Genomic DNA, 25,645 nt, shown 5'->3' with positions numbered 1-25,645 from the left:
TAGGAGGATGGTATTTAGTGAAATTTTGAGCTTTCTACGTCCAGGTGCCAATTTTTATGGCTCTTTTTAGAGCACCAAGATTAGTTGTAGACACTCTACATCGGGACTTTGCATAATCAACTAGCTCAGCCTTCTACCATACTGCAGCGTAGGAATGCATGACTATCACTTCAAACTGAATTGTGCAGAATCATCCCTACCTTAAACACTGTAAAGAAGCCAATATGCCGGGACCTTTCCTCGCAATGTGAAGGACGTAAATGATGCAACGCTATATGGTTCTAAACCTCATTCACGCACAACAGAGCACGTACCTTCACGGGAAACTCAGGCGCGTCCTGCTTGCTCGCCTTAACGTCCACAAAGAAGATGTCCTCGTGGGCGCTGATGCTCCTGCAAACGGCGCAGAGCAGGCCGCCGCCCCGCGTGCAGGCGGGAGTGCGCAGCATCATCTGGATGCAGCCTATGCAGAAGTTGTGGCCGCACTGCATGACGCTCCAGCGCTCTCCCAGCGGGTTCTGGCAAATGGGGCAGGGCTCCGGGTTGCTGGAGGCATTGCCGGAACCCCCGGCCTGTGTCGAAACGGCGAGGAAAAAAGTCACGACAGCGCCACTCTGGATCAGTTTGCTCTGTTCCTTTCTATGAAGATGGACAGAACTGAGAAAAAGAAGGCGCCCTGCCACTGGTAGTGGAAGAGGGCAGCCAGGGAGGAAAAGTAGTTCCGACGGTATAATATGAAAACCAACTGCCTATGCCCTCGCTTCGTCCCCCTTGCAAAAAAAAGGATTGTAAACTTCTAATTAAAAGTCTCGTGACATGACTGTAGCGTAATTAATTACCTATGATCGGTGACAGGTTAAGAAATTAGAAGATGCTCCGCTTCCAGCATGCGCTTGTTGCCTTCCACCGGGCTTCGGCCGCCCATATGACAAAGTGTTATATGACAAAGCGTAATGTACCAGAGAGCTTGCACTCCAGACAGAGCATATACAGTAAACTTTCACTTCAACTAACTTCAAGGGACCCAAGGAAATAGTTCAATTAACTGAACATATTCACTAGAATATGGAACAGCATAGGGCACCCCCCCCCAGCATACGTCGAGTCAAAAGCGTAAAATGCAATTTATGGGAGTCATGTACAGTGCCCCTCAAACTTAACGCCGCCACTCGGTTACACTCGGTTACGCAGATATTGATCTATTGCATGCTACCCAAAGAAAAATTGGTCGCTGCAGCTGCTCGAATACCTTCCCCTGGTTGGGTTCTCATCGGGGACGCGAATGTTCACCAAGTAGTTCGACCACTAGGTTCAGGAATAGCTCAACAAGTGAATAAACCGGGCGATCTAGTGGCGGCGTTAAGTTTGAGGGGCACTGTACATCGATATACAGGGTGTTTTTTTTAAGCTTTACAAATCTGTTTTAAAAAAAGCCGTGAAAGTTACACTTATGCAGCTTGTGGAGGTGAGTAATATGGCCAGGGAGACATTATCTGGGTGGCTAATGTTTGCGATAAGTCAGCTAAATAGTTAAAATTCGTTAATTAAATTAGTGAAAATCAACATATGGTTCCAATTAGGAACTTACTGAGCATCATCGAAAGCCACTAGATCAACTCTTTTTAGAACGACTTGAAGCTCAAAGTTAGCACTCGTGCAGCAGGCACAAAGCTAGCAGTGGCGGAACGCGATGATAATCTAATCCTCCACGTCCTGCAACAGCTAGCCTTGTACCTGCTCCACGAGTGGTCACTTTAGTGCACTACTACGCTTCTCACGCACTCAGTCTTTCCGAAAATTCCTGATTTAGTGGTTTTCGATGACGCTCAGTAAGTTTCTAATTAGAACCATATCTATTTTCATTAATTAAAAAGTTAATTAATGAATTTTAGTTAATTAGTCAACTGATCGTTACGATTAGCCCCCTACACTATGTTCCCCTGGCCATATAACTCATCTGCACAAACTGCATAAGTGTAACTTTCACGGCTGTTTTTAAACAAATCTGTAAAACTTTAAAAAAACACCCTGCATATATACAATGTGCATAACAGTTATGTTGCTGCCTTTCCCATTTTGGAAAAAGATCAGTAATTTTTATTTGCACCGGCGCGCTTAAAGCGCATGAAGCAACAAAGCTGTCCCGCATGAAGCAACAAAGCTGTCCATGTTTTTTTGCACTTCCTCTGGCACAGCTTATTGCTGTGACAAAGCCATACCGCAACGGCATTATCCACTGGCTTAAAATGTCCCAGGCAGGGTGATATCCTGTTGGGATTGAATTCAGTTTCTCCTTCAAGCTTCGACTTTTGCTTCACTATCGTTGACAACGTGGACAGTGGAATCCCAGAGTCTTTCGCAACGTCCACCTGCCTTTGATCGTTGTCCAGACGCTGAAGAATTTTGAGCTTGTCTTATAGAGAGAACCACTTCTATTTCGTCATACTCATTACGAAAGTGGGCACACAAACTGCCATCCTGCCGTTGTTACCAAAAACTGAGATGACAAGAAAAAAACAGACACACACCGCAGTTCGTTGTCGTCTACCACACCACCGCTTTGCCCTGGTGGCGCTGTTAACGCCAGGGATGACACGCTGCCGCTGCAGAGGCGGCGGCAGCGGGCATCGGCTACGCTAACACTGCAGAGCACAAAACTTCATTGAACTGATCGCAAAAATAATCCTGGGTCCACCGATCAAGTTTGTTGAACTGAAATATTCGCTATTCCGAAATTCATTTTTCGTTTGACTGAAACATTTTTGCATAAAATGCATAGGAAAACCGCCAGGGATCTTTTAAAGTTTGTTATTCTGAAATATTTACTAAACTGACGTTCGCTCGAGTGAGAGTTTACTGTACCGAGTTCTTAAGCTGCCACCAACTATAGCTGTACGTACCTTGCCGCTTCCAGCCTTACACTATCAATCAATTTCCAAAGAGAATAGCTCAAACGAGATTCTCAGTGTGTTTTTGAGTCATTTCTCTAGTGCCTAGTGCAAAGCCAAAACAAGTACCAACCTTTTCAAGATTTTGAAGGTAAAAGAGCTGCCCCAATTTTTTCCTGAGGTCATTTCTGTGAAGCTCTCTTTCAACAAGCAGTCTTGACTGCTGCTCTGGAACCTGTAAATGCAAGTAAATTGTACCATCTACAATCAAGAGATAAACCTCGGGAGTCCATAAACCTTTCCAGCGGCAGTTTCAAATGAAGCGATTTACAGCGTGCGTCCCTAGTTTTGAAAGGCTGTGTCAGTGTTGCCCAACTGTGCTGGGCTGTGGGTTTTCTTGTCAGTGGGCTGTGGCAGCCTGCATAGGCGCACTTCTGGATGCTGGTGAAGCTAAATTGTTGCGTTTTATTTTTCTTTTGTGTTCTTGGTGAAAAGAATTTCTCGAGGTTTTTAAGAATGCATTACACCATTTTAAGGAAATGAAAGCTGTTTGGGTGAGTCCGTGCATGACAGAACAAATGCAACTAGAATGTTTGTTTCATTTTATGTTGATCTTTTCATGGCACCATACCTTCGGCCGTACCAATCTACAAAAATCTTAGCTGTCGAAAATATTTGACCACACAGGATATCCGCACTGCATGGGTATTCCCCGCCCACAACATGAAATTCAACGAGTCTCATCAATCAAACAACATATATTGTATGTGCCCACTGGTGCCGCGTTATCCAAACAGGATTTGAAAAAGGTGTAAAATGAAACAGCATATTCAATGTGCAGTGTCAACGATAGTCACTTTACGACGATCAGACGGAATTCAGCATGTTTTGGGGCACATGTTGAAGAGCGCTTATTTTTTGCACAGCATCAAAGCAAACGAACAAACAAGTCTATACTGTTCTCACACCCCAGACCCGACCCTATCAGTCATTTCTAGCGAAGACCCGGAACATAGCCGGGAAGGCTTTTCGGAGATTATCTCAAGAGGAATAATCCTTGAAGAATGTCGAACGGCCCGTGTCGCGGGCTGCTTGACGTTTACTCTCTTCGTTCATTTCCTGCGAAGGCTGAGCAGGCTATGGCCCCTGATATTCCCTGGTTCTCAAGGTGGAAGATAACACACAAAGGGTAAGCACCCTGAACAGGAAAATAAAGTAAAATCTTTCAAGAGAAACCGGCAAACTCCAAATGCACAATGGGGGTGGGGCGTTGAGCTGACCAGGTTTCCATAGCTCAGGCGGGTGGCAGAAATTTCTGGCTGATAGGGGTCGCTCGATTTGCAAAATGGCGGAGGCCACAGAGCTCTTTTTGCAAAGGTCTGTGGATGATAGGCAGAGCATCTCAAGGACTGCATTGTCTGACATACACGAAAAAAGGAAGTTATATCTCTAACTTGCCCAACTTCAAAATTTGCAGGAACTTGTTGCTGAGAGTCTGATGAGACTCTAAAATTAAAGAAATTAGTTTCTTGATACGCCACGTAACACTTAAAAGGGTGCGAAAAAAGCACAACTGACACTTCATTCTTTGCTTAGGTGTGAAGTGCAATGTATCTCGGGAAGACTGACCTTTCAACAAACTACCGTGAAATTCCATAAGGACGTCCCCCCCCCCCCCCCCCCCTCAAGGAATCGCCCATTTGTTTTTTTTTTTGGCTGAATATCTGCATAAACTACCGTGGAATTCCATAAGGACGCCCCGCCCCGCCCCGCCCCGCCCCGCCCCGCCCCGCCCCGCCCCGCCCCGCCCCGCCCCGCCTGCCCGGAGGTCTTGGAACGGGAGGGTGCTGCAGAACGTGTACAGTTTGACGTTTTTTGAGATGTAGACATTGACGCAGCTGCGTCACAGGACTGGACCGGCAATGACATTGTTGCCTCCGTTGCTCCCCAAGTGTCCTCCTGTAGCCTAAGCGATGAAGACGACGACAACGTCGGGATGGCAGACACGTTATGTCCGACAGTCGCAGAAACGGCGCGGGCATTGAATGTCCTACACCTGTTTGCCCTGAAGAAAGGCCTAATGAAGGAGTTGGCTCGTGATTTCAACCAGATCGAAGACGCGTTTTTGCGCTGCAAGGCCGGCACAGCGCTAAACAGCAACTACTGAATTTTGTTGCCCAGAGTAAAATAAAATAGCTGTGTTTTGGGTTCTTTTAAGAAATGTCTCTGGTTTCATTTTCTGACAGGTAAGTTGTGTGTATTTGTCATTTTCCCTTAGGCCTTATTACCGCTTTGTGCATACTTTATCCGCATTCCCGTCAACTACGTCTTAACGAGGTTTTACTGTATCGCTTTTATCAAAGTTCAACATGGTCCCGACCGAAATGCATGCATTTTTAACCGGATCATTTGAAGTGTATCGGCGTCCGACTTGGGTTATTACGAAGGCCAAGGTGCCGAAAGCACGCAAGCCTACACGGAGATGCACGGAGACCCTTGTGTTCCCTCCCCCTTCTCCACCAAGGCAAACTGGGAAAACAGAATAAACGGGTGACAGAGGGAAGAGTGCGCAGAGCTGGCAGAGCGCCACTTCCAACTCCGATGCGCCTAAGCGGGGACGCGAGCAGGGAGCAGTGTGAGCAGCGTTAACGTTCTGATGCTACTCACAATGCCAGCGGCCAATGCTGCCCAACTTCTGTCGGAATCGGGTCAAGGGAAGCGATGAAGCCCAGAAGAAATCATCCCACCAAGAGCCACTGAAGCGCGCGCCTACGTGCGCGCACTTCTGCATACTACACGTACACGTGCATCTTATGGGAGATATGGAGTGTTTACCGAAAGTCGCTTACATTTGCGAGGTTGAGAAAAGTGGCCGGCCCAAGTCCGAAATCGCCAAAGAATTCTACATTCCGGCATCGGCAGTTCGACACTGTCCACCAGTTTGCAGAACAAGCAAAGCATACTGGACAAGTACTTCATATAGGAGAAAGCGCGCTCACGACCCGAAGATGAAAAATTGCCAAGGAACCCGCCCCCCCCTCCTCGAGGAATCGCCCATTTGTTTTTTTTGGCTGAATATCTGTATAAACTACCGTGGAATTCCATAAGGACGCCCCGCCCCGCCTCGCCCCGACGGCTGCAGACACACGAAACATCCTATGGCTGCTTTGAAACAAAGTGGAGCGCAGCGGCGGTGACAGTGTTCTTGCGATGTCTGGAGCAGTTTAAGGAGAATTGATGCCCGGATGAAATTATCGGCAAATTTCACTTAATTACTTTTTACTCGGTAAAGCTGCAACGAGATGTTCATAACGAACGTCTGTTTGATTAAATATACGGTCAGAGTGTTGTAGTGTTCCCATCTACCTTCAAGGCTGCTTCCACTCTTTATTTCACTCTATCGCTTTTATCGAATTACCGCTTATATAATTTTTTTTTTTGCTGTCCCGTTGACTTCTTCGTAACATGGGGTTACAGTATATAATCTGTCTCCTCAGAGTAGCACCGTAAAGGTCTGACGGAAATTCCAAGGAGCATGTTGGGCTTGCAGATTCATGCACTGCATGAACTCGCACTGCCTGTAGGAAAGATTCAAAATAAATTACTAAAATTAGGCATTTGCTTAAAAAAATACTGCTGCAGAAGCCAAGATGTGCAGCATGTGCACCTACAAGGAGAGCATGCTCCTTGGTGTTCCAGTCATTCAGCAAAAGGTTTGCCATGCCCCATGGCTAGCGAGCTCTCTGCTCTCGACAGTGCATTTTGTGAACGCCCACACCAAAAGAGAGAGTTTCAGATATGTTCTGCAAGTGGCTTACTTCCCACGGCGAAAGTACATTCGTGGGCTTCTGAATGGAGTCGTCGTCCTTGTTGTTACCGCCGCGGTGGACGATCTTGTCAGGCTGTTGGAGTTCCAGCCGCAAAGTGGCCATTTCCAGTTCATCGAGTGCAGCCACGAGATCGGTGGTGCTCATGTACACAGCCCGCATGGCCTAGGAATTGAAGATAATGACGTGTAAACACTACCGCAGAATACAGTGCATCCGCCCATTCCCCACTAAGTGCCCCTTCCCAAATTTGTAAGATTTGAGAAAATAGACGCAGTACATTGATATGTAAAATTGATGACCGGACAAGTGCCCATCCCCCATCTTTTTCGCGATTATTTCTAAATTTTGAGTGGGTGCTTGCCCGGTATTTTACAGCATGCCGGGTCTAATAGTATTGGCTCAGTTTCTGACACAATCTCTGCGGCATGGTGCAGGTCATCTGGCCAAACTTGTTCCTGCAAAAACGTTTTGACTGAAGGGACTCAAGAGCAAGAAGAGCAACAGATTGAGAAAAAGAGAGAAAATAAATTATGTTGGCAATTGTGGATACATGGTAGCAGAAGTAAAAGAAATGAAGGTAGGAGAAAAGAAGAGGACAGCAAACTCTGTGCAACAAAGATGTAGGGCTGTATATGGGTACCCCACATGCCTGCCAATTGTATGTATTTGTATGTACAAGGTGCTCACCCGAAACTCTTTCTTGAAGGCAGTAAACAGCTGCATGTGCAATGCTCCATCCTCACACACTGCTTTATTACCTAAAACAAAAAATAAAACTTTTAATAATGACAAACTTAGTCAATTATCAATGCTGTATGCTGGGCTAGTTGGTATTGGTCTTGGGTTGCCAAAGGCATGGTAGGCAAAGGCATCAGCGCTCGTGTCTGTCTTGTCTTTCTTTTTTTTGTCCTCGTCCAAAAAAGCGCTACCATGCCTTTGGCTTAAACAATTACCTTTGAAACTTTCAGTCAAGAGATGCACTGCACAAAGTTTCAAAAAGCACGAGCTCATCTGAACCAAATTTCTTAATTATGTGTTTAGCACAGTATCCACAAAATAATTCAATTTAATTTAGCAACCACCAAATGAAACATGTTTTCTTCTAGCTGAAACACGGCAAATTACCTAATTTTTGCAAGGACCTAATTTTTGCGAATTTCACCACTTCAAAAATATTGCAAACCTTTGGTAATGCGGATATATTGCACCATGATTGTACCGAACACATGGCACATCACTCGAATTCGCAAAATTTTGTGCCCACAAAATGTTCCTGGAACCCACACTTCACCGAATTCGCGAGATATTGAGCCTGCAATCATAAAGTAATTTATAGTACACAAGAGCACCTCGCTGAAATGCAGGCGGCTTCACATCTCACCACAGAATGCGGCGTTCTTGCAGAGGCTCTTGATGATCTTCTCAAGGTTGCTGTCTCCCCAGTTTCCCCGCCGAAGGGAGGCGAGCAGTGCATCCTCCTTGTTCTGCTCTTCCACGTGTGCGGCACCCTCAGTGAAGCAGAACAGGCGGCTCTCATACCGGTTGAACATCTCGTGGATGGTGCAGTACTTGCACCTGGGTCACGAAGGCCTTCAGTTGATGTGTCCGTAACTTTCGAATAAGTGTACACAAATCTGGATCTTAGAAAAGCTGAAGATGATTTCGAACTTTGTTCTTGACAGGCACGTTGGAGCTAAACAAGCCTTACATTTCTGGGAAACTACAGTATCCCCTCGTTAATTCGAACTCAGCTATCTCGAAATATCGGTTAAGTCGAAAGATTTTTTTGTTCTGGAATGAACTCCCGTAGGCACAATGCATTTACTCATTGCTTATCTAAGTTTTCAGGATGGACCTTGTATATCTGAAATTTTATAACAAATATTACAAAAAACAAACAAAAAAAAAACAGGAAGGGCACAGCAAACAATGAAGTTAAACATTGGTTGCGGAAAAAACAGCAATCCAAAAACAAAGACCAAAAAGAAAACAAAATTGTGCAGCATTCTGTGAGTGCGCAAAAATGCGCTAGCAGCATGCTCCTCAGGGAGGTTTCTTGTCTTAATATTTTTTTTCTCCCAATACCTTGGTGGTTTGTGCCGCTGTACCTCTCTCCCTCGCACTCAAGGTTATCTTCCACTCTTCCTCTTCTTCTATCTGTCTTTTTTTCTTTTTTTCTTGTTCTTCTCGATTTTGCTATCTCACCTTATCAATTTTACTTGTTGAAAATTTTGTTGCAGTTGTTTTGTTCTCCCCAGGGCACCGCACGAGTGTCAAGCCAATAGGCGTGATTGTTGGAAGTGCTCCATTCGCACAATGCGCGGCAAGTGCAATGAAAATTCGGTACCTTGCTTATCTCAAAACTCTGCTTTCTCAAATTTTTTTCTAGTTCTTATGACTTCAAGTTAACAAGGGTTTACTGCATTTCTAGCTAGTCAATGCTCTCAAAAACCGTAAAAAATGAAACCCTGCATTTTTGTCCTCGTAACCTTAACATTGTGAACAGCAAATAATTTACCAGATGGGTACAAAACTGAAGTGCCATGGGAAAGAGCGAGGCATTTCCCTGGTTTTTACTACAATGCAATTTTTCCACATCCCATCACTCTAAACAAATTATATACTGCTTATCACATGGTAATCATTCCACTTTTGAATCCAAATAACAATATCTTTGTTTGCATGGTGACATGAGATCAGTTCTTCCACCTCTCACCAATTAAAAAATATATGCAATACCGTATTCACTCACATAATGAATGCACTTACATAGTGAACACACCCCCCACAATGGGCATCAATATTTAGACTTTGTTTTTTCCCTTCGCATAATGAACGCACCTCCAGTTTCCGGCTCTGCGAGTATCGAACTGCGTCCAACTTAGCTAGCCACCAAGCCAATTTTCTCTTGCCACCATGCGGCCAGGCCAAGTCAAGCCAAGCCAAGCCGCTCTCGTAATGGCTGCAAGTGCATAGTTGCACTTGCAGTTAAAAATCTTAAAATCTTCGAATTTACCACTATATCTACGTAGCCATCTCTTCGTACCGTGATATGACATGAACAATCAAGTCTGTTTTGTCTGGTCAAAAGCCCATAGCTTTTGGCGATAGTGCTGACCCCTGGCAGGAAGAAGAAAAACAGGGGCCTCACTTGTCCCGCTTCTTCCTGCTGGGCCTGAGGTGGCACTCCACGGCAGCAGTCACCTCCTCGGTGGAAGGCTCTGCAGACAGGTCTCCCACGGTGTGCAGGAGGGCCTCCCTGGCACTATGCAGCTGCATCAGCTGGGTCTCGATGATGTACTGCAGGCCAGTCACACTGGTTAGCCTGAGGATAAAATATTTTGGAAAAAAATGTTAGGGTACAATGCTATGCAGAATAGTGACTGGTTTTGCAATCTTGGAACCCTGCAAGATATGGTAAACACCCATTAGTTAGTGATCAGATGAGAAAATGTCCTTCTCTGTTAACATGGGGCCAGCTAAAAAGTACGCTTAACCAAGTGTAATCATCCAAACCAACTTGGGACACATGTATATTGAAACTACAGTCGCCGACCAATTTTTCGGGCTTTGCAGGGACCGAAAAAATGCCTGAATAATAGAGCAGTTCGAAAAATTAGCAGATTCATAAACTTGCCTTCATTACGTCTAAGCGGGCTTAAAAAACCCGTCAATAGTGCCTTGCTTCAGGGTACGCCTCTGTTTGCGTTCCGCCACTTTCTATCCGGAGTGCAATTTCGTCTGCTTCTTGTACAGGGGCTGCAATGATGTCAGAATGCTGAGCTCTTATTGTCCGATTGAAAAAATAGTGGGTAGACCTGATGACATTGAACATTGAGGTCCACCCACTACCCCTTCAATCAAAGCCAATCAGAGCTCCACGTCGTTGTGACATCATCATAACTCCTGTGCAAGAAGCAGATGACTTGCTCTCAACGTTAGCTTGAGAATCGTTGCCTTCTTTTCTAGCGTTTTGGCTGAGTACTTTCTGCACCCCTTGGCGACACTTCGCGGCAGTGGAAGAACAGATGGGGCCATGACGTCCAAGCAGTGGTGCCACTACGGAAGGAGGAAGGGGGGGGAGGGAGGAGGGCAGATTGCCTTGGGTGCAGCGGAGGAAACGGGAGAGATCGTTGCGGCGGGCCATTGCCCTGGGTGCTGCTGACCCTAGTGACGTCCAAGCCAGTGCAGTCCGAAAACCCAATTCACCGAGAAGAGATGAAAGGCACAAGTCCACAACTGCAATGGCGAATGAACGAAGCAAAATTGTAATAATAATAATGATAATGAGGCTCAGCTATAAAAAAAATATAGCATCACCTAGCAGTAGGACTTAGTAGTACGGAAGTAGTGCTGCCAAACCAAGCCAATCCATGTGCAGCCAACATAGAATTTAAAATAGCGATTTCTTGGTGGTGTTCCCCGCTGATCGCTTGCGACGATCCCTCCTTCAGGTCCGAAATATCGGACAAGTCCGAATTCTCGGCGTCCGAAAAATCAGTCGGCGACTGTACAGCGAAACCTTTCTATAGTAAAGTAGCTGTTTTCTAGAAAATTGTTTCCCTACATCAGTTCTTCAGTATGTCAGTGCCTCAAATGCCTGTACAAGTATAATAGTTTAACTTCACTTCAGTATATCCATATTATTGCTACAGGTTCTATTCCATACTGTAATATCCTGAGAGATGCCCCACTCTTGAAGGATGACCCACCCCTATTTTCGGCACGATTTGCTATTTTTTTCAGAAACACCGAAAGATAACCCACTTCTAGTAATTGCAGGGGGGATCGGTGGCTGAGTGGGCTAGCGCACACCACCTCGGAGCACGTGGAGCGAAGGCTCGTGCTGCAGAACCCAAAGATACTGGATTCAATCTCCACCCCTGCCCGTTTCGATCTGGATGAGCATCGTACCGGCGTGCAGTCGTGTATCACTACTGCGTGGTGCCTGTTAAAGACCCCAGGCTAGCGGCTGTATACTGCACTGGCTAAATTGCTCATCTACAGCTAGGACACAAGTTGCCCATTGAGGCAGGCTAAGTTCTAGGCTGTATAAACATACACACACCCCAATTCTTCTATTAATTGCAGGGCCCTGGCCAATGGTGACTTGGCAAAAACAGTGTTACTTAACCAAGGCGGGAGATAAGCGAACACTGCTGACTGGGAAGGACAGTCGTCTTCGGTTCATCCTGCAATCACACAAGTTTTGCAGGTCACTAAATCTAACTAGAATGTTTTCAACTTTTACTTATTGCACACCGATTGCTAGCCCATTGCTTATTTTCACCCAGTTTGCTTTCGATTTCAGGTGGGCTATCTCTCTGGATATTACGGTAGTTCTAAATGAGCCTGGGAGAAACCTTCTTAAATTTGCTTTGCTCCAGAAATTGATTCTGAAGAAGATAAGAATGACAAATTGACCATATAAACACAATGCAATGAATACATTGTGTACAAAAAGCTCGTGCAATATTGACAAAATATTCAGTCAATTTTATGTAAAAGAGTTACAGCCTACTCAAAAAACATAGCAGTTCCAAAAAAACTTACTGGCCAGAAAACGAAGGTGCCACAGCAGACTTCTGCGTCTCGAGGTCGGTGTTAACCTTCGACACTAGCCACATATCCAAGCATTTTTCCACGCTTGCATTTAGTAGTGTGTTCCACCAGGGCTTGCTCTTGGGCAAGGTAAATTTTTTCGTATTTTCTTGGACTACCTGGACAGCTTGCAGCATCTGCTCCTTTGCCGTGGTCGTCCTTGTAATGTAGCCTTCGAGGTATGACTCTTTCAACTTCAATGCTTCCTCCTCCAGTTTGTCATCATTTGGAGCTTGTGGAATGTACGAGATTTTCCGAAATGCAGGCATTGGGGTGCTTCCCTGCGTAAGTCTAGATACTAGGAGAGCAGGCGTTCCCATTTGTCGAACTCCCTCCACACGGGACACGTTAGCATCTACGAGTTTACTGGAATGTGGACGATCCGTGTCGCCCAGTAAAAGTTCCAAGCTGTTGTTGGGAGTCCTGTCAACTGGTAGCTTCAAAGTTGTGTCTGCCTCATCTTTTCTCAGGTCTGGCTCAGACGTTTCTGCTGAGGTCTTGTCAGAAGCGGCTGGAGTCACATTAATTATTGCGTCTGCCGTCGACAGGTCTTTGGTACAAGACACCTCTTTCTTCGAGACTGCTTGAAACTTTGTTTCCAAGCCATCACCGCAAATATCTGGAGCACCTATCGGTGCTGGAGAGACGGTTTGCATTTCCGGGCAGTTAGCCTCAGTTTGTACTATGTTTACTTTAGGGTACTGTCCTGTACTTTCATCGTGCTTCTGTTCTGGCAGTCTATAAAAAGATGTATTGCAAGCATCTGGAGGCGTTCCATTCACAATTCTGTTCTCGCAACCGAGCGAGGGCTTGTCTGGATATGTCATGGCGCTGGATGGAACCTTGCACGCATCCAGAAGCTGTGCCAAGTTGTGCAGAGCATGCAGTTGTTGCAGCCTGTCCGTCTTAATGTTTTTGCTGTGGTCTTTTGCAGACCACAGCACCTCTCTGTAGATGTTGGCTGCTTCTTTGAGCATATCTTGGATTATGTAGATTCCAGCAATGCCTGAGGAAGAAATATAATGCTCAATTAGATATGTGGCTTCAATGAGCATTAAAATAAGCACCATGCAGAAATTTCTATAACAACTTGCGTGGATGCTGTGATGTGGCGGCATGGCATAGGTCGCCGTGAAAGCGTCCGCGCAAGTTCCTATAAAAACTGCCGCGCAGTGTTTGTTTTTGTTGCTCATGTATCCCCTACTTAATAGTCCACATTAGAGAACTTCTTGGCCTGATGAACAAACTTAATTTTGTCTTGAGTTGTCAAGTGCTGCCCAAACAGTTCACGATAAACAAAATTTTTGAGGGATAAATAAACTTATGTCATACATTTCACAAATATTTTATATGTGGCATACTTGCTTATGATCAGTGGGCCTATGTAGAGGAAATCACCAAATATCTGCTTTGCATGTGTAGCCACTCATGGCAAATCATAATTTTATTTTGCATCATATTTAGATGAATTTCTGATAATTCAAACAAAACTTGTGACTTCCTGGAGATTGAATTAATGAGAGTCTACAGTACTATACATGTTTTCAACCCCATGTTACTGAGCCCCGGTGCATTAACGCGCCCAGCCACCAGATTCCCCTTGGAAAATCTCTGAAATGAAAATGAGTCACCATTCATGGCAGATATCATGCGTCGATGTGCCTCCTCACATTCCACGGTCGTCTTCTTGATGAGAGACGTCAAAAGCTCCTCCATGGTCATGGTGCTGAAACCACACTCGACTCATAAGTTCCCAGCCACATGCTCGGTTCGAAATGGACAACATACTCGGTCCTCATGGGCAGGCAACTTCCTCGGACTGCTTGAGGATGGCAGCATGCCTGGCGTAAGCGCTTCAGGGGCTGCAAGAGCTGGAGATACAAGGCCTCGTTAAGGTGTTAACACCGCTGCTGTCGAGATGACATCATGCTACGTTAAATTTACAGTATGACCCCATAGATAAGTTACAGTTTGATACACTTTACCTGCTCTAACGTTCGCAGGAGCCGGTCCCGTTATACTCCCGTGGAATATGTGCATTAATCTCCCATCTGTTGCATCTGTTGTCCTGAGTGTTACTTCCGAAACCTGCCACCTAAGCAGTCTACTTTGCTGATAAAACAGGTATGGATTCTGGTGTCAGAAAAAAAACCTAACTCGTTTCCATTTAGAGTTCCAAGGTTTCCCTCACGCACTAGCTGTAAGAGTCATCCTCACGGACTAAACTCAAAACGGGTAAGTAACATTTTCGGCCCATGAGCACTTTTGGGTCTGCGATATTGCCAGGGCGGACTTACCAATAGGCAGAGTTGGCAGCTGCCTAGGGCGGCAGAATTTTTGGAGCGGACAGTTTGTGACTGCCTCCAAATTATTTGGCTTTCCTTCTTTTTTTTTTAATCTAGCCCTGAATTTAGCTACTTTGGGAATTCTAGCTTTAAATCTAGCTACTTAGCCATATACATCTTCAATTATGGTTTGTGGTGTAGATTATTAAAACTGTCATCCTTTTGCCTTGCTTAACAGCCTTGGTCTTGTCCGCATACATTGAGCTGCTTGCACATCAAGAAAAACGCAAACAAACACTACGACGGGCATCAAAAAAAAAAAAAAGTTCAGAAACAAATTTGGTACAACTTTCTCAAAAGATTAGGGCCCAGTTCAATAGTTGTAAATAGCTTCATGCCACGCGATAACGTCCGCAAGTTTCTTCGAATTGTCACCGATTGTTTTTGTCAAAAGCTGCATCTCAAGCAACAAATAAAAATAAGAAAAAACTATGAACCCTGTTCACGTTTGCACTTACGTCATGCACAAATCGAAAAATTATCACTGCATCCGCAGTGGAACGCAGCAATGCGTTGGCATCACATCTCTAGCACGAAGCGCAGTTGCTTGTTTACATGGTGTCTTTGCCGGTTGAATCACTGGTTTCGTTTTCTCGCCGTTACCAAGATGGCAAACATAGTACTCGGCACGCTATATTTTGCATATGGTCTACAGTCGAACCCGGATATATCGAATTCAAAGGGGATTGTAAAATAGTTTGATATATCAATAATTTGATATACAAAAATATGTTAAATTACCGTAATATCCCGAGTCATCGCCCATCCCCGAGCCATCGCCCACCCCATTTTTTGGGCCAATATCGATTTCCGAAAAAACACCGAGTCATCGCCCACCCCTTCAAATACCCCAGCGCGGACTCTGCGATCCGCGAACACTCATCCTACCCGAATGACGCGGCCGCGGACCTTACAGTTGGAGGACGTCCGTGACAAAGTAAAACGAAGGAGGGAAAGACACTTCTTTTTGTTTACGCATTTCCTCCGTGAGCGGCCCCAAAGTGGTCGTGTATCCGTGCGAAAAGAAAACGATGGAGATAACAAAATAAGAGTTTGTTAACGTAACCGCGGAGTGTTAGGTCAAAGTCTGTCTCCGCCGAAGTAAGGTCACCGCGAACCCGCTCCTTCTTCCCGCCCGTCGCGACCGCTGTTGTGCAATATTTTAGGCAAAGCCAAAGCGTAAATAAAGCTTTGTTGGAACGTCCTACACAGACGTTTGCAGAGCGTCCCAACCGTCCATTGATAGCCCGCCGTGCACGGACGCACGTATGTAAGCACCAAACAAGAAAGTTGCGCAAGAGCTTGCAATTGACAAGGCGCCCGACTTGGCCCGACGCCAAAGTATTTGCCAACGCGACCGCCGGCTTTCCCGCTTTCCCAGCATTGCTCTTGGTCGCTTCTTTGGTCCGCTCGCTCGCTCGCTCGTTGCGCCTGGTCGGTTTTTCTATTTTCTTGTAGACTTTTCTTTCTTTTTTTCTACTAACTAGGAGAACATAGTGGTGACATTCTTTTACGGAACAAACGTTCGTGCTATATGCAGATCGGCGGTGTTTCTAGCGCGTATGCAAGCAACGCATATAGGTTGTTTGCACATGTCAATCCGCCATTTTGTTGTTAGTTTGGTTATTCAAACAAATTTACTACATTGAAGGATTACATCGTAACCGGTTGAAATGATGTCATCGGTGCTCTACGCATTTGAGAAGGCATGTAAATCATTGAAATGCTCAAGTTTGGCACACGCCAGACAGATCGCAACAACAAAATGGTGGACGAAATTACGTCAGTGAAAACACCCTATAGTAAAATATTCTTTCGTGAGCATTTTTTTTTCTATAAAACAATGAAACTAAATCGAGTTTTGAGTTTGATGTATCTCTTTTGCATCAGCGCTAGATACGCAAAGAAAAATAGGCGGTTTTTTCCGCTTTTTTTCAAGTGTTTGTGCTCACCCACCGAGACATGGCCCACCCCACTTTTTTAATGAATTTCAGGCGGTTGGGGGGTGGGCGATGACTCGGGATATTACGGGTAAGCTCGAGTTCAAATTTCCTGGCGTCTCTGCTAATATCAAAGGTCGCGGCAAATGGGAGCTTACCAAATAGAGCATCCAAGAGCCGCTACATACAGTACAGCGTAGTTGGCAGAGACCGCAAACACCGCCGCGCTTAGATGCGCGCCTGGCCGGAACCTCCACACAGCATAAGCGACAAAACACAAAAATAATAAATAAAATAAAAACGGAAAAGCGAGACAAAAAGAAATCTCTTGATCCATAAAAAAAAGTTAAGCAAGCAACAAAAAAGAAAGCTCGCTAAATGCAAGCAGCAAAAAAGAAAGGCAAAAAGAAAACAAACACGGGCAAAGCAATAACGACAAAAGAAAAAGGTAGATAAGGTGTTCAAAGTTTGATTGCATAACCATTTTTGTTGACACACTCAACTTGCCGGACTTTTTTTTTGCTTAATTTATTTTGGGGCTAGGGAGTCGCGCAGCATCAGCGGTGTTCGGGGAAAGGGAACAGGCTACCGTTCCAACAGCGAAACACTCCCCACTTTCCCTACGCGCATGCACATGTCCTTCCCCTTGCTTTTGCCATCCTCCACTTTCTTTTCTTACAGTTCATTGTCTCGCTTTTCCCACAACTGCTCTTTCCCTGCATATCTTCCCGCCTGTATGCTGGCTTGGCGGTCTGCCAGCCATGCAACGCAAGCGATGTGCTTGCCACCGGCACAATCGGATCGCCGAAAAAGCAACGAAAAAGCAATGGGCGGGCTGCCCCGGGCTTCCTTTGCTATATCGAGTGTCCCCGCCAAGGGAGTTGGATGCAAAAAGACAGTAATCCTATACTATTACATGAGAATTTCAAGGGGATGTTCGAACTGTTTGATATAAACAATAATTCGAATACCCGAATGTGATATAACCGGGCTCGACTGTATTTTTGTTCCGAATATTATTCTATCACAACCAAATTTGGCATGGATATACTTTGGAATGTGTAGAATGCAAGTATCTCGGTTTGGTTAAAATGTATATTCTTCTATATTTATGAAAAATTTAAGAATTGTTTATTAGCCCCTTGAAATGGCATTTTTTTATTTTAGTTACTTAAAAATGAAAGAAGCATTCCGAAACGTGTTTGTTCAGTTAAACTTCAGCTTCCAATAAACATTCCTCTGCGGGTCTGAACCCTTTTACTTCAAAATTCCGTAGGACAACACTAAAACTGCCCGGTTCGTTCAAACCAGGTCCCATGTTTTTAGGCAGACATGAAGTCGGCAAACTAGTCCACTCACCAATCCGACCGAGTGTCTGTCCAGCTTCTCAACCTTGACACTGTGATCTGGAAACTTCCGAACTTGTTCCAGGAATGCAGAGGCACATTTTTCAGCCTCCCTTTTGTAGAACACTTCTTCCACGGGACAGAAATGCAATGAATGAAAGTGGCTCTCTTGAGGGGGAACGCCAATCTAGGGACACGAGTGAGAAATGGATTTGATTTTGCAGGGAGTGAGCTCATTGTTTGTCATACTGCACAGCTTCAGATGTTGCGGTCAAAACACCCTAACAAGTGTCACTGACAAAACTTTTGGTAAATGATCAACAATGCGTACAAACAACACAAACCTTCATTCAAGTTCTCAAGGTATAAATGTACTGGTGCATCAGAAGCTTTCCAGCAATGAGGATGGAAAGCTCAACTTCATAGTTCCCAATGGCAGGCTCTTGCCTGTACAAAATGTTATCAAGCTAAACATTTAAGTCCATCTGTCAGCCAACTTTTCCCCAATGTAAAATAACTGTTTGACTATGGGTCCAAACATGACTGAATGTGTACACGAAAAAAAAAAAGTGAAAAAAAGTTATTAAGAATGTATTTTAAAACATCGTACTAACACTACAAAAACTATTACTGCTAGGACGAGCAATTAGTTTTTAAGACTTTTTAGTAACACATTAGCAGCTATTTACGAGTTTAGAGGGTTAAAGTCATTAGCATGCGACAGCCAGGAAGTGCAAGATCCCAGCATGCCCACCTGTTCCAAGACATTCCATTTTATGGTTCGTTTGAAGCAGCTCGAAAGCAAGGAGACCAGCGGCTCTGTATTACCATTGCAGTATGGAATCAACAGCAGTTCCTTCCACCAAAATTCACTGTCGTACGGTTCTTCTCCCAGGAACAGAAACAGGCCGTACAAATCTGGGGAGGTACGAACACGGCAAAACATGTCGCATCAGTATCACACATCTCACTCTTCATTTTCTCAAAGCTTCCAAAATCATACTTTGTTTTCAATAACATCAAATCTGAAACCACCTGGCTCCGGGGCCACCACACTTTTTCATAGAGTCTGATTTATATCTTTCCTTTTTACATAATGCAGCCAGAACCAGACTGAACTAGAGTGCTAAGTACACATTTGTATACCGGCGAAATACTGTATTCACACATACTAAAGGGTCTGGTAGTCACAGGCCAAAAGACACATTTGCAAGCACACGAAAACTGCCAGGCCATGGGTTCTCAGACTGGGTTCCCAGGAGTTCCCCAGAGTACCCTCACGGATTCCCAGACCTCCTCGACCGTCCCTGCCCCTTGGTAAACACGGTGTCTAGCAAATTATTACTTTGAAATTCCCTGACTTTTCCAGGTTTTCTCTGACAATTTCAGGTGAAATTTCCAGACCGCAGCACCACTGTCCTCCTCGGACGAAAACGTGAACCACATAGACGCAGTGAGCGCAGTGGGAATCGTGTTCAGCAAAGAAGAGCTTCTGAAAGCCCAGCAGAATGATCCGTTTTGTCGAAAGGTGATCGACGGACTCGCGGAAGAGTCGGACGCCGTGGAGGCGGGCGGTGCGACCGCCGGGCGCAACACTACTGGTATATTAGTAGGCGCCAAGTGCCGGGACGTATCTGGTATTGGTGCGGGCACGGAGGATTCATATCTGCTGAGCAATGACGGGCTTTTGCTGAGGTACATACCCTCCGACAACGACTCCGACGAGGCGTTCAAGGTAGTGGTACCCTGCAGTCTGAGAAACGCAGTTTTGCGCTACTATCAAGACTCACACTTGGGCGGACACGCGCGCGGCTCCAAGACTTACTCAAATTTATGTCGCACCGCCACCTGGCCGGGCATGAAACGGGACGTTTTCCGTTATGCCCGCACGTGCCACTCTTGCCAAAGCTTCAAACCGAGAGGCGGCAAACCGCCGGGCCTAATGCAACCGACTCCGAGCCAGCAATCATGGTCTCTGGCAGCTTGCGACGTGGTCGGCCCTTTACCAAGGAGCCCCAAAGGACACCAGTATCTATTGGTTGTCACTGACCACTTCAGCAAATGGGTAGAACTTTTCCCACTACGAAAGCTGACGGCCCGAGTAATCACTGAAAAGCTCATATAGGTGTTCACCCAATGCGGGTTCGTTGAAGCTCTACTAACAGATAGAGCAAGCTACCTTGTCGGGGAGGTATTTGTGGATGCTTGCAAAGCGCTGGGCATCAAGCACAGAACAACCACACCCTACCACCCACAGGAAAACATCACGGAGCGATGTAACAAAAACATCAAACCCATGCTGGCAGCGTTTGCCGAAAAGCACCGCGACTGGGACGCATACATTCCCGAGATTGGGTTCGCTCTCCGTTCCACTGTCAATCGTTCGACAGGCTTCACCCCCGCCTTCTTCACATTTGGGAGAGAATTGCCGAATCCAATGGACCGCGTCCTGGGGGCAAACGCTGGGGTCCGATCTCGCCTGTTGAACTGCGGCGCAGTCTCTGCTGCCCGCCGTTCATAGGAGTATGGGTCGAGCGCACGATCTGATATGTCGTATGTGTTTCGACTTCGCTCGTCTGCATAGTGGGCGGCTTCGTGTCTCCTGTTTCAGGACGCCACGTCCCCGTTCCACGTGCAGCGCGGCTCGAATGCTGCTGATGCTGGGGGTGGGGGACGATACGCTCGTGCGGCAAGAATGTCTCCTTGAATCCGCCGAGCCTCGGAGGCCAGTTCGTTCAAGTCGCGAAAGCGACTGCCTCGGAGATACGCCGCAAAAGTCGGGTGCGTTTGTCAAATGACTCGCTCGACCCGCTCTGCATTGGGCGCTGAGGGTTCTGCCAGCTCAAAGAGCTCTTGCATCGCCCTAACGAACTCCAACAGTGATTCGTCTGGGTGTTCGGTCCGTTGTTTGAGCTCTCGCCTCATCCTGCATTCGTAGTCTGCAGGGAGAAACTCCTGGCGAAATGCCTTGCAGAACTGCTCGATCGAGGACAGCTGGCTTCCGGTTAGACAGAGCCACCGTGCCGCTTGGATCACCAACGAGATTGGCAAGATGCGTTCAAGTATCTCGTGGCCGACATTCCCATGGCCTGTTGGTACTTTTTCAGGTTTTCGAGGAAGTCTGTCGCACTCACTTGGTATGTCGGGATAGGGATTCTGACCGGCAGCCGTGTCGGCAACGGGGGCCTAACTGCTGTTTGCAGTGCGCCCGTCAGGCTTTCGATCACCCGAGCTGCGTTTTCTAGCAGGGGGTGATACGTGCCAAGCGTGTTTGCTCTGTAGTGAGAATCGCTCTCCGCATGTGCGGCTGGCGGGTTGTTCCCTCTGTATGGGCCCGCCGAGTGGTTTGTTGCACCTGTAGCAGCTGCGCTGTGCTGCGGCTCGTAAACGGCGTCAGTGTTATCTCCGTGCGGAGAAGCTGACGGCCAGTCTGAGGTTAAGAGATCGAAGCTGTAAGAGGCTGCATTTGCCTGCTGTTGTGTCATTGTCTCTTGTCTCGTTCGACCCGTGTTGACTTCGAAAGTCACAGGTGGGCTTGGCTCAGCGACAGGATTGTAATATACCTAGGTACAAGTAACTGGAAATCGGTATCAAGGTACTCTTGTTGTACCTGAGGTACAACCCTAGGTACTTTGATTTCTCGGTACTATCTGTATTTGTATCGTAGGTACATTTTCCAGTAACTTGTAACTAAGTGAAGCTACTTTTTACAGGTACTTTTCTATTCACTTCGTCAAAATGGTAGAAACTATAAACCTTGAAGTATTAACCCACTACCATGCGCCGTGATTAACATTGAGTTGGGTACGGCATTGGAGGCCCTGACTTGATCAAACAACGTTTCAGCAAACGAAGCCCCGCCTATGATGTTTCATCGAACGACACGCTTTAGTGAATGTAGGTGTTCATTTGAGCGAACGGTGAATTAGCGATGCCGTTCTAGCGACACCAATTTATTTAATCGCTTCGGAACTCCGTTTAGGAAAAATAGCGACCTGCTTCCTTCATCTCGAACCAAAATCTACATCATTGCGTGCTTGAAGCTCCTCCGACTACCATACAGGGGAGGAGATAACTTGAATGATGTGTGCAGTTTCTGTTGTCCGTATCTTGACCTGGTGGTGGCACTGTTCTGCCATATATACAATATAAAATATAATTACAAATAAATTATAATTACAATCGTAAAGCAATGTAACATTGCATATATAATACAGTTTCCACTCAATAAATCGGACCTAAATTTTGCAGTTATCAAAACTAAGAAAGTTCTGAAAGAAGAAAAAAAACAACTCATTTTTCTACTGAATAACGAAAGAAAAAATAAAACGAGGAAGCTTAAAGCCTTTCGCTCGTCGTCGCGAAGGTTAGGTGCATATGCACTCGACCCATGCGTCTCTTTATGCTGCCGACATCTTCTGGGCCCGTCGGCATCAGCACCGGCTCTGAGGGAAAGAACGTCAATAAGTGAGTTTTGGCGGTTTCGGTGTGACATGGTAAACGGTGGAAGCTGTGGCCTCGGTGAACCAACTGGAGCGTGGGAACAAGGCGCGTAAGGACTCAACACCGATGTGGACATCGCATTGACGCCAATAAAACACATTTATCGAACTCGTTTTTAGTGTATCCTTAGTGTTAAAAGCTCTAGTACTTCCAATATATTTTTACAAATTTGGGGAAGATAAATAAAGACAGTATCTTTAAAGTAACTGTACCTGTACCTAGGTACATCTTTAAGCAAGTACCTAGGTGCGTACCTAAGTACCTTTTCAAAAGAGTAACTGTATCTTAGGTACATTTTTTACGTAACTTTTACAACCCTGCTCAGCGATGAAGGCTGGCGCGCTCCGAGAAGGAGTGCCACGGTTGCATTCCGGGCATTGTGAGTCATACCCATTAGGGAAGCTCGGCTGAAAGGACACTTGCTCATTGTGTCCGTGCGTGGCTGGCGTGGCCACAAAGCCGTTGAGTGGCATCGGGTTTTGGGCATTCGCCTCTTCCTCTGTCCACGAAGTTCTTGGCCGGAAATTGGCCTGGTTCGCTGTCATTGCGAGAGTGCTGCTTTGTTTGCAATCGCCGGACAGGCCGCACGTTGGGGCGCCAGATGTGGGTTTCCCCTTTTAGGGGTACCACTTAGAAACACAGAAGGTTCCTTGGGTACGGATAAAGACGTGTTTATTTCACGACAATGCCACACGCTTGCCCGAGGGCCAACAATGGTGCAGATGACGGAGCTGTCTCTTTTCACAGGATTGCCAGTCTGAGTCCGCGCTGCCGCTATTGACAGTATCAAGGAGGGGGAGGATCAGATAAGGATATGAAGGCTCCGTCGAGCAGAGCCTCCCCCAGCGAGAGTCCTGCCCATTGGATTAGGGCCGTCTTATATAGCCTGCGGGAATGGACGCGCCCGGTGTGGGTTGGATGTAGGTGGCTCCCCGGAGGGGCGGACGCGTCCAAGTCATGATCCCGAAGGGTGTGCCTTAGGCAAATCACCCGAGAAGGGCGAGAGAAAGCCGTCCACCAGGGAATACGGCTTCGCCCTCGCATCCGGGACGCGCCCCCACGTGGTGACGCCCCACGGCCTGCCTGAGCTAGGCCTAGATAGGGATGCGGGGAACACGTGGTTCCCACAATGTATACACTTAGAATTGTTTAGATCGCCCATCCCGTTTTTTTGGCACAATATCTGTAACATAAAAATTCCGAAACATCGCCCACCCCCCCCCGATTCCCGTTGAACATCAAGCGATGTCCGACGGGAATCGCGCATCAACGGCGCGATCGGCGGTATCGGTGTGTCCGAGAAGCGAGTTAATAGCGGGTTCCCACATGTTTGTCTGCGATCTGAGCGCGATATCAGCTCGCGTAACACGCGAGTTGTTTCCGCGTGTATATTGCATCGTGAAATGTGAATCTGCTGCGTTTGCAATTTGCAATATCCGTTCCTAAGTTCGTAGCGGATTCCCGTGTTTTTGTCCGCGATCTGCGCGCGCAATATCGATTTTTAACTGTAAGTAACACGTGCGAGTTGTTTCTGCATGTATATTGCATCGTGAAATGCGATTCTGTTGCGTCCGCGATCTGCTGTATTCGTTTCCATGACATGCGAGTTTGTTGCGTAATCCCGTGTTTTTGTCCGCGATCTGCGCGCACAATATCGGTTTTTGTGACAGGCAAGATTGTAGCGAGTTCCCGCGTCTTTATTGCATCATGAAACTTGAATCTGATGCATCCGCGATCTACGGTATTCGTTCCCGTGAGATGCGAGTTCTCGGCGGGTTTCCGCGAGTCCTTCGCACCGTGAAACGCGAATCTGCTGCGTCGGCTTCTTGCCGTACCCTTTCCCGTGACACAGGAGTTTGTAGCAAATTTCCGCGTGTTTATCACATCGTGAAACGCGAATTTGCCGTGTCTGCGATCTGCAGTATCAGTTTCTGCATCACGTGGTTTGTAGCAGTGCCCCGGCGCTTATCATCAATTTTTATAAAGCTTTTCTGTGGCATCCCCAAAGATAGCCCACCCCATGTTTTTCACCATTTATCTCTTCATTTTGGGTAGGCGTCCTTTTGGGATTTTACGATATGAGTGATGGCGGCAGTACGACAACCGGCAAGCCGGTTGCCGCCGTCACTCATTGATGGCAGTAGCTGTCTGGAATTTTTGTGCCAACATTTGTTTGTCCACGGACACGATACTAAGGAAGCTAGCCCTTAGCAGCTTTGCTGTAAAAACTATGCGCATCCGTGATAAGTACGTGAAAGGCAAGCTAGCTTGGAAATAATAATGTAACTATTGAATCCATTCCTCTTTTGTTCTGGCCGTTTCCGGTCCGGAAGCTTATGACGTTGTTCTTGCCCACGTTTCACACTATCATATGAAAGGAGCTCGTTGGGACGTCAAGTAACAGCTCTGCATGGTGTGCGCGCATGCTCATATGGGCGCCAACGGCACGAGAAGAGCAAGGTGCCTTCTTCGGATGCCCGGCCCCTGGCACGCGCTCGTCACGTTCGTTTGTGCTTTGGCTGCGCGTGCACGCCCAAGATTTGCGAGACGCCGAAACGTCAACGAAGGTAGGAAGCTTGTGCTGGAGGCGAGACAACCAATGGACCTCCCCGCCATTCTCGTCTCGATTATAGCCAACACCACCTAGAATAATCGAAGCCCGCGCACTAGCCTTTCAACGTCATCACGGTGAGATTGAGCGTGGATGCAGACTGCACGCGAGTGCTGCATCGGCGTTGGGCTGAACCTCATTAGGTCGACGCGTCGAAGGACGTTCAGCGTCGGGCTCGGGCCCAAATATCGGTCTGATGCCGTCCAAGTATGATAGCGTTACGTGGAGGTAGAAAAAGCCGTTCGCAGGCTTTTATTCTAAGTGGCATATTGCTAGAGCTGCATTCCACTACCTTAATATCCAGAAAAATAGCCCACCCGAAAATTCAGAGCAAATCGGATGAAAATAAAAAGCAGGCTGAATTTCCGTGTGCAGTCAAGAAAAATTTTAAAGAAGTTTTTTTTACGTTGCATGCTTCTGACAAACTTATTATTGTGGTGAGGGGCAATGAAGAAGAGATATATGACTACTTCCCAGTCAGCAACATTCTCCTATATCACACCACAGCTAGCTAGCCGCATTTGCACTGAGGTCATTGTTGATTCAAACACTATGTTTACTAAGAGTGGGCCATCTTATGG

General features: G+C 46.4%; 1 protein-coding gene across 1 annotated transcript in view; it reads right to left on the bottom strand.

Annotated features, from left to right (window-relative positions):
* Positions 1-25,645, bottom strand: part of LOC8025353 (E3 ubiquitin-protein ligase SHPRH) — a 62,570-nt gene that overhangs the window by 11,306 nt on the left and 25,619 nt on the right. Inside the window, exons 9-19 of the mRNA XM_042291955.1 lie at positions 18,705-18,868; positions 17,964-18,137; positions 14,108-14,190; positions 13,951-14,045; positions 12,272-13,325; positions 9,870-10,043; positions 8,100-8,293; positions 7,406-7,476; positions 6,707-6,880; positions 3,022-3,123; positions 315-572 (exon numbers count right to left, since the gene is read on the bottom strand). Coding sequence (XP_042147889.1) covers positions 315-572; positions 3,022-3,123; positions 6,707-6,880; positions 7,406-7,476; positions 8,100-8,293; positions 9,870-10,043; positions 12,272-13,325; positions 13,951-14,045; positions 14,108-14,190; positions 17,964-18,137; positions 18,705-18,868 — 2,543 coding nt within the window. The remainder of the gene's footprint in view (positions 1-314; positions 573-3,021; positions 3,124-6,706; positions 6,881-7,405; positions 7,477-8,099; positions 8,294-9,869; positions 10,044-12,271; positions 13,326-13,950; positions 14,046-14,107; positions 14,191-17,963; positions 18,138-18,704; positions 18,869-25,645) is intronic.

Source organism: Ixodes scapularis, unplaced genomic scaffold (genome assembly GCF_016920785.2).
Source record: "Ixodes scapularis isolate PalLabHiFi unplaced genomic scaffold, ASM1692078v2 PGA_scaffold2__306_contigs__length_199485367, whole genome shotgun sequence".
NCBI classification, from domain to species: Eukaryota; Metazoa; Arthropoda; class Arachnida; order Ixodida; family Ixodidae; genus Ixodes; species Ixodes scapularis.
This window is presented reverse-complemented; position numbering and strand designations above follow the sequence as displayed.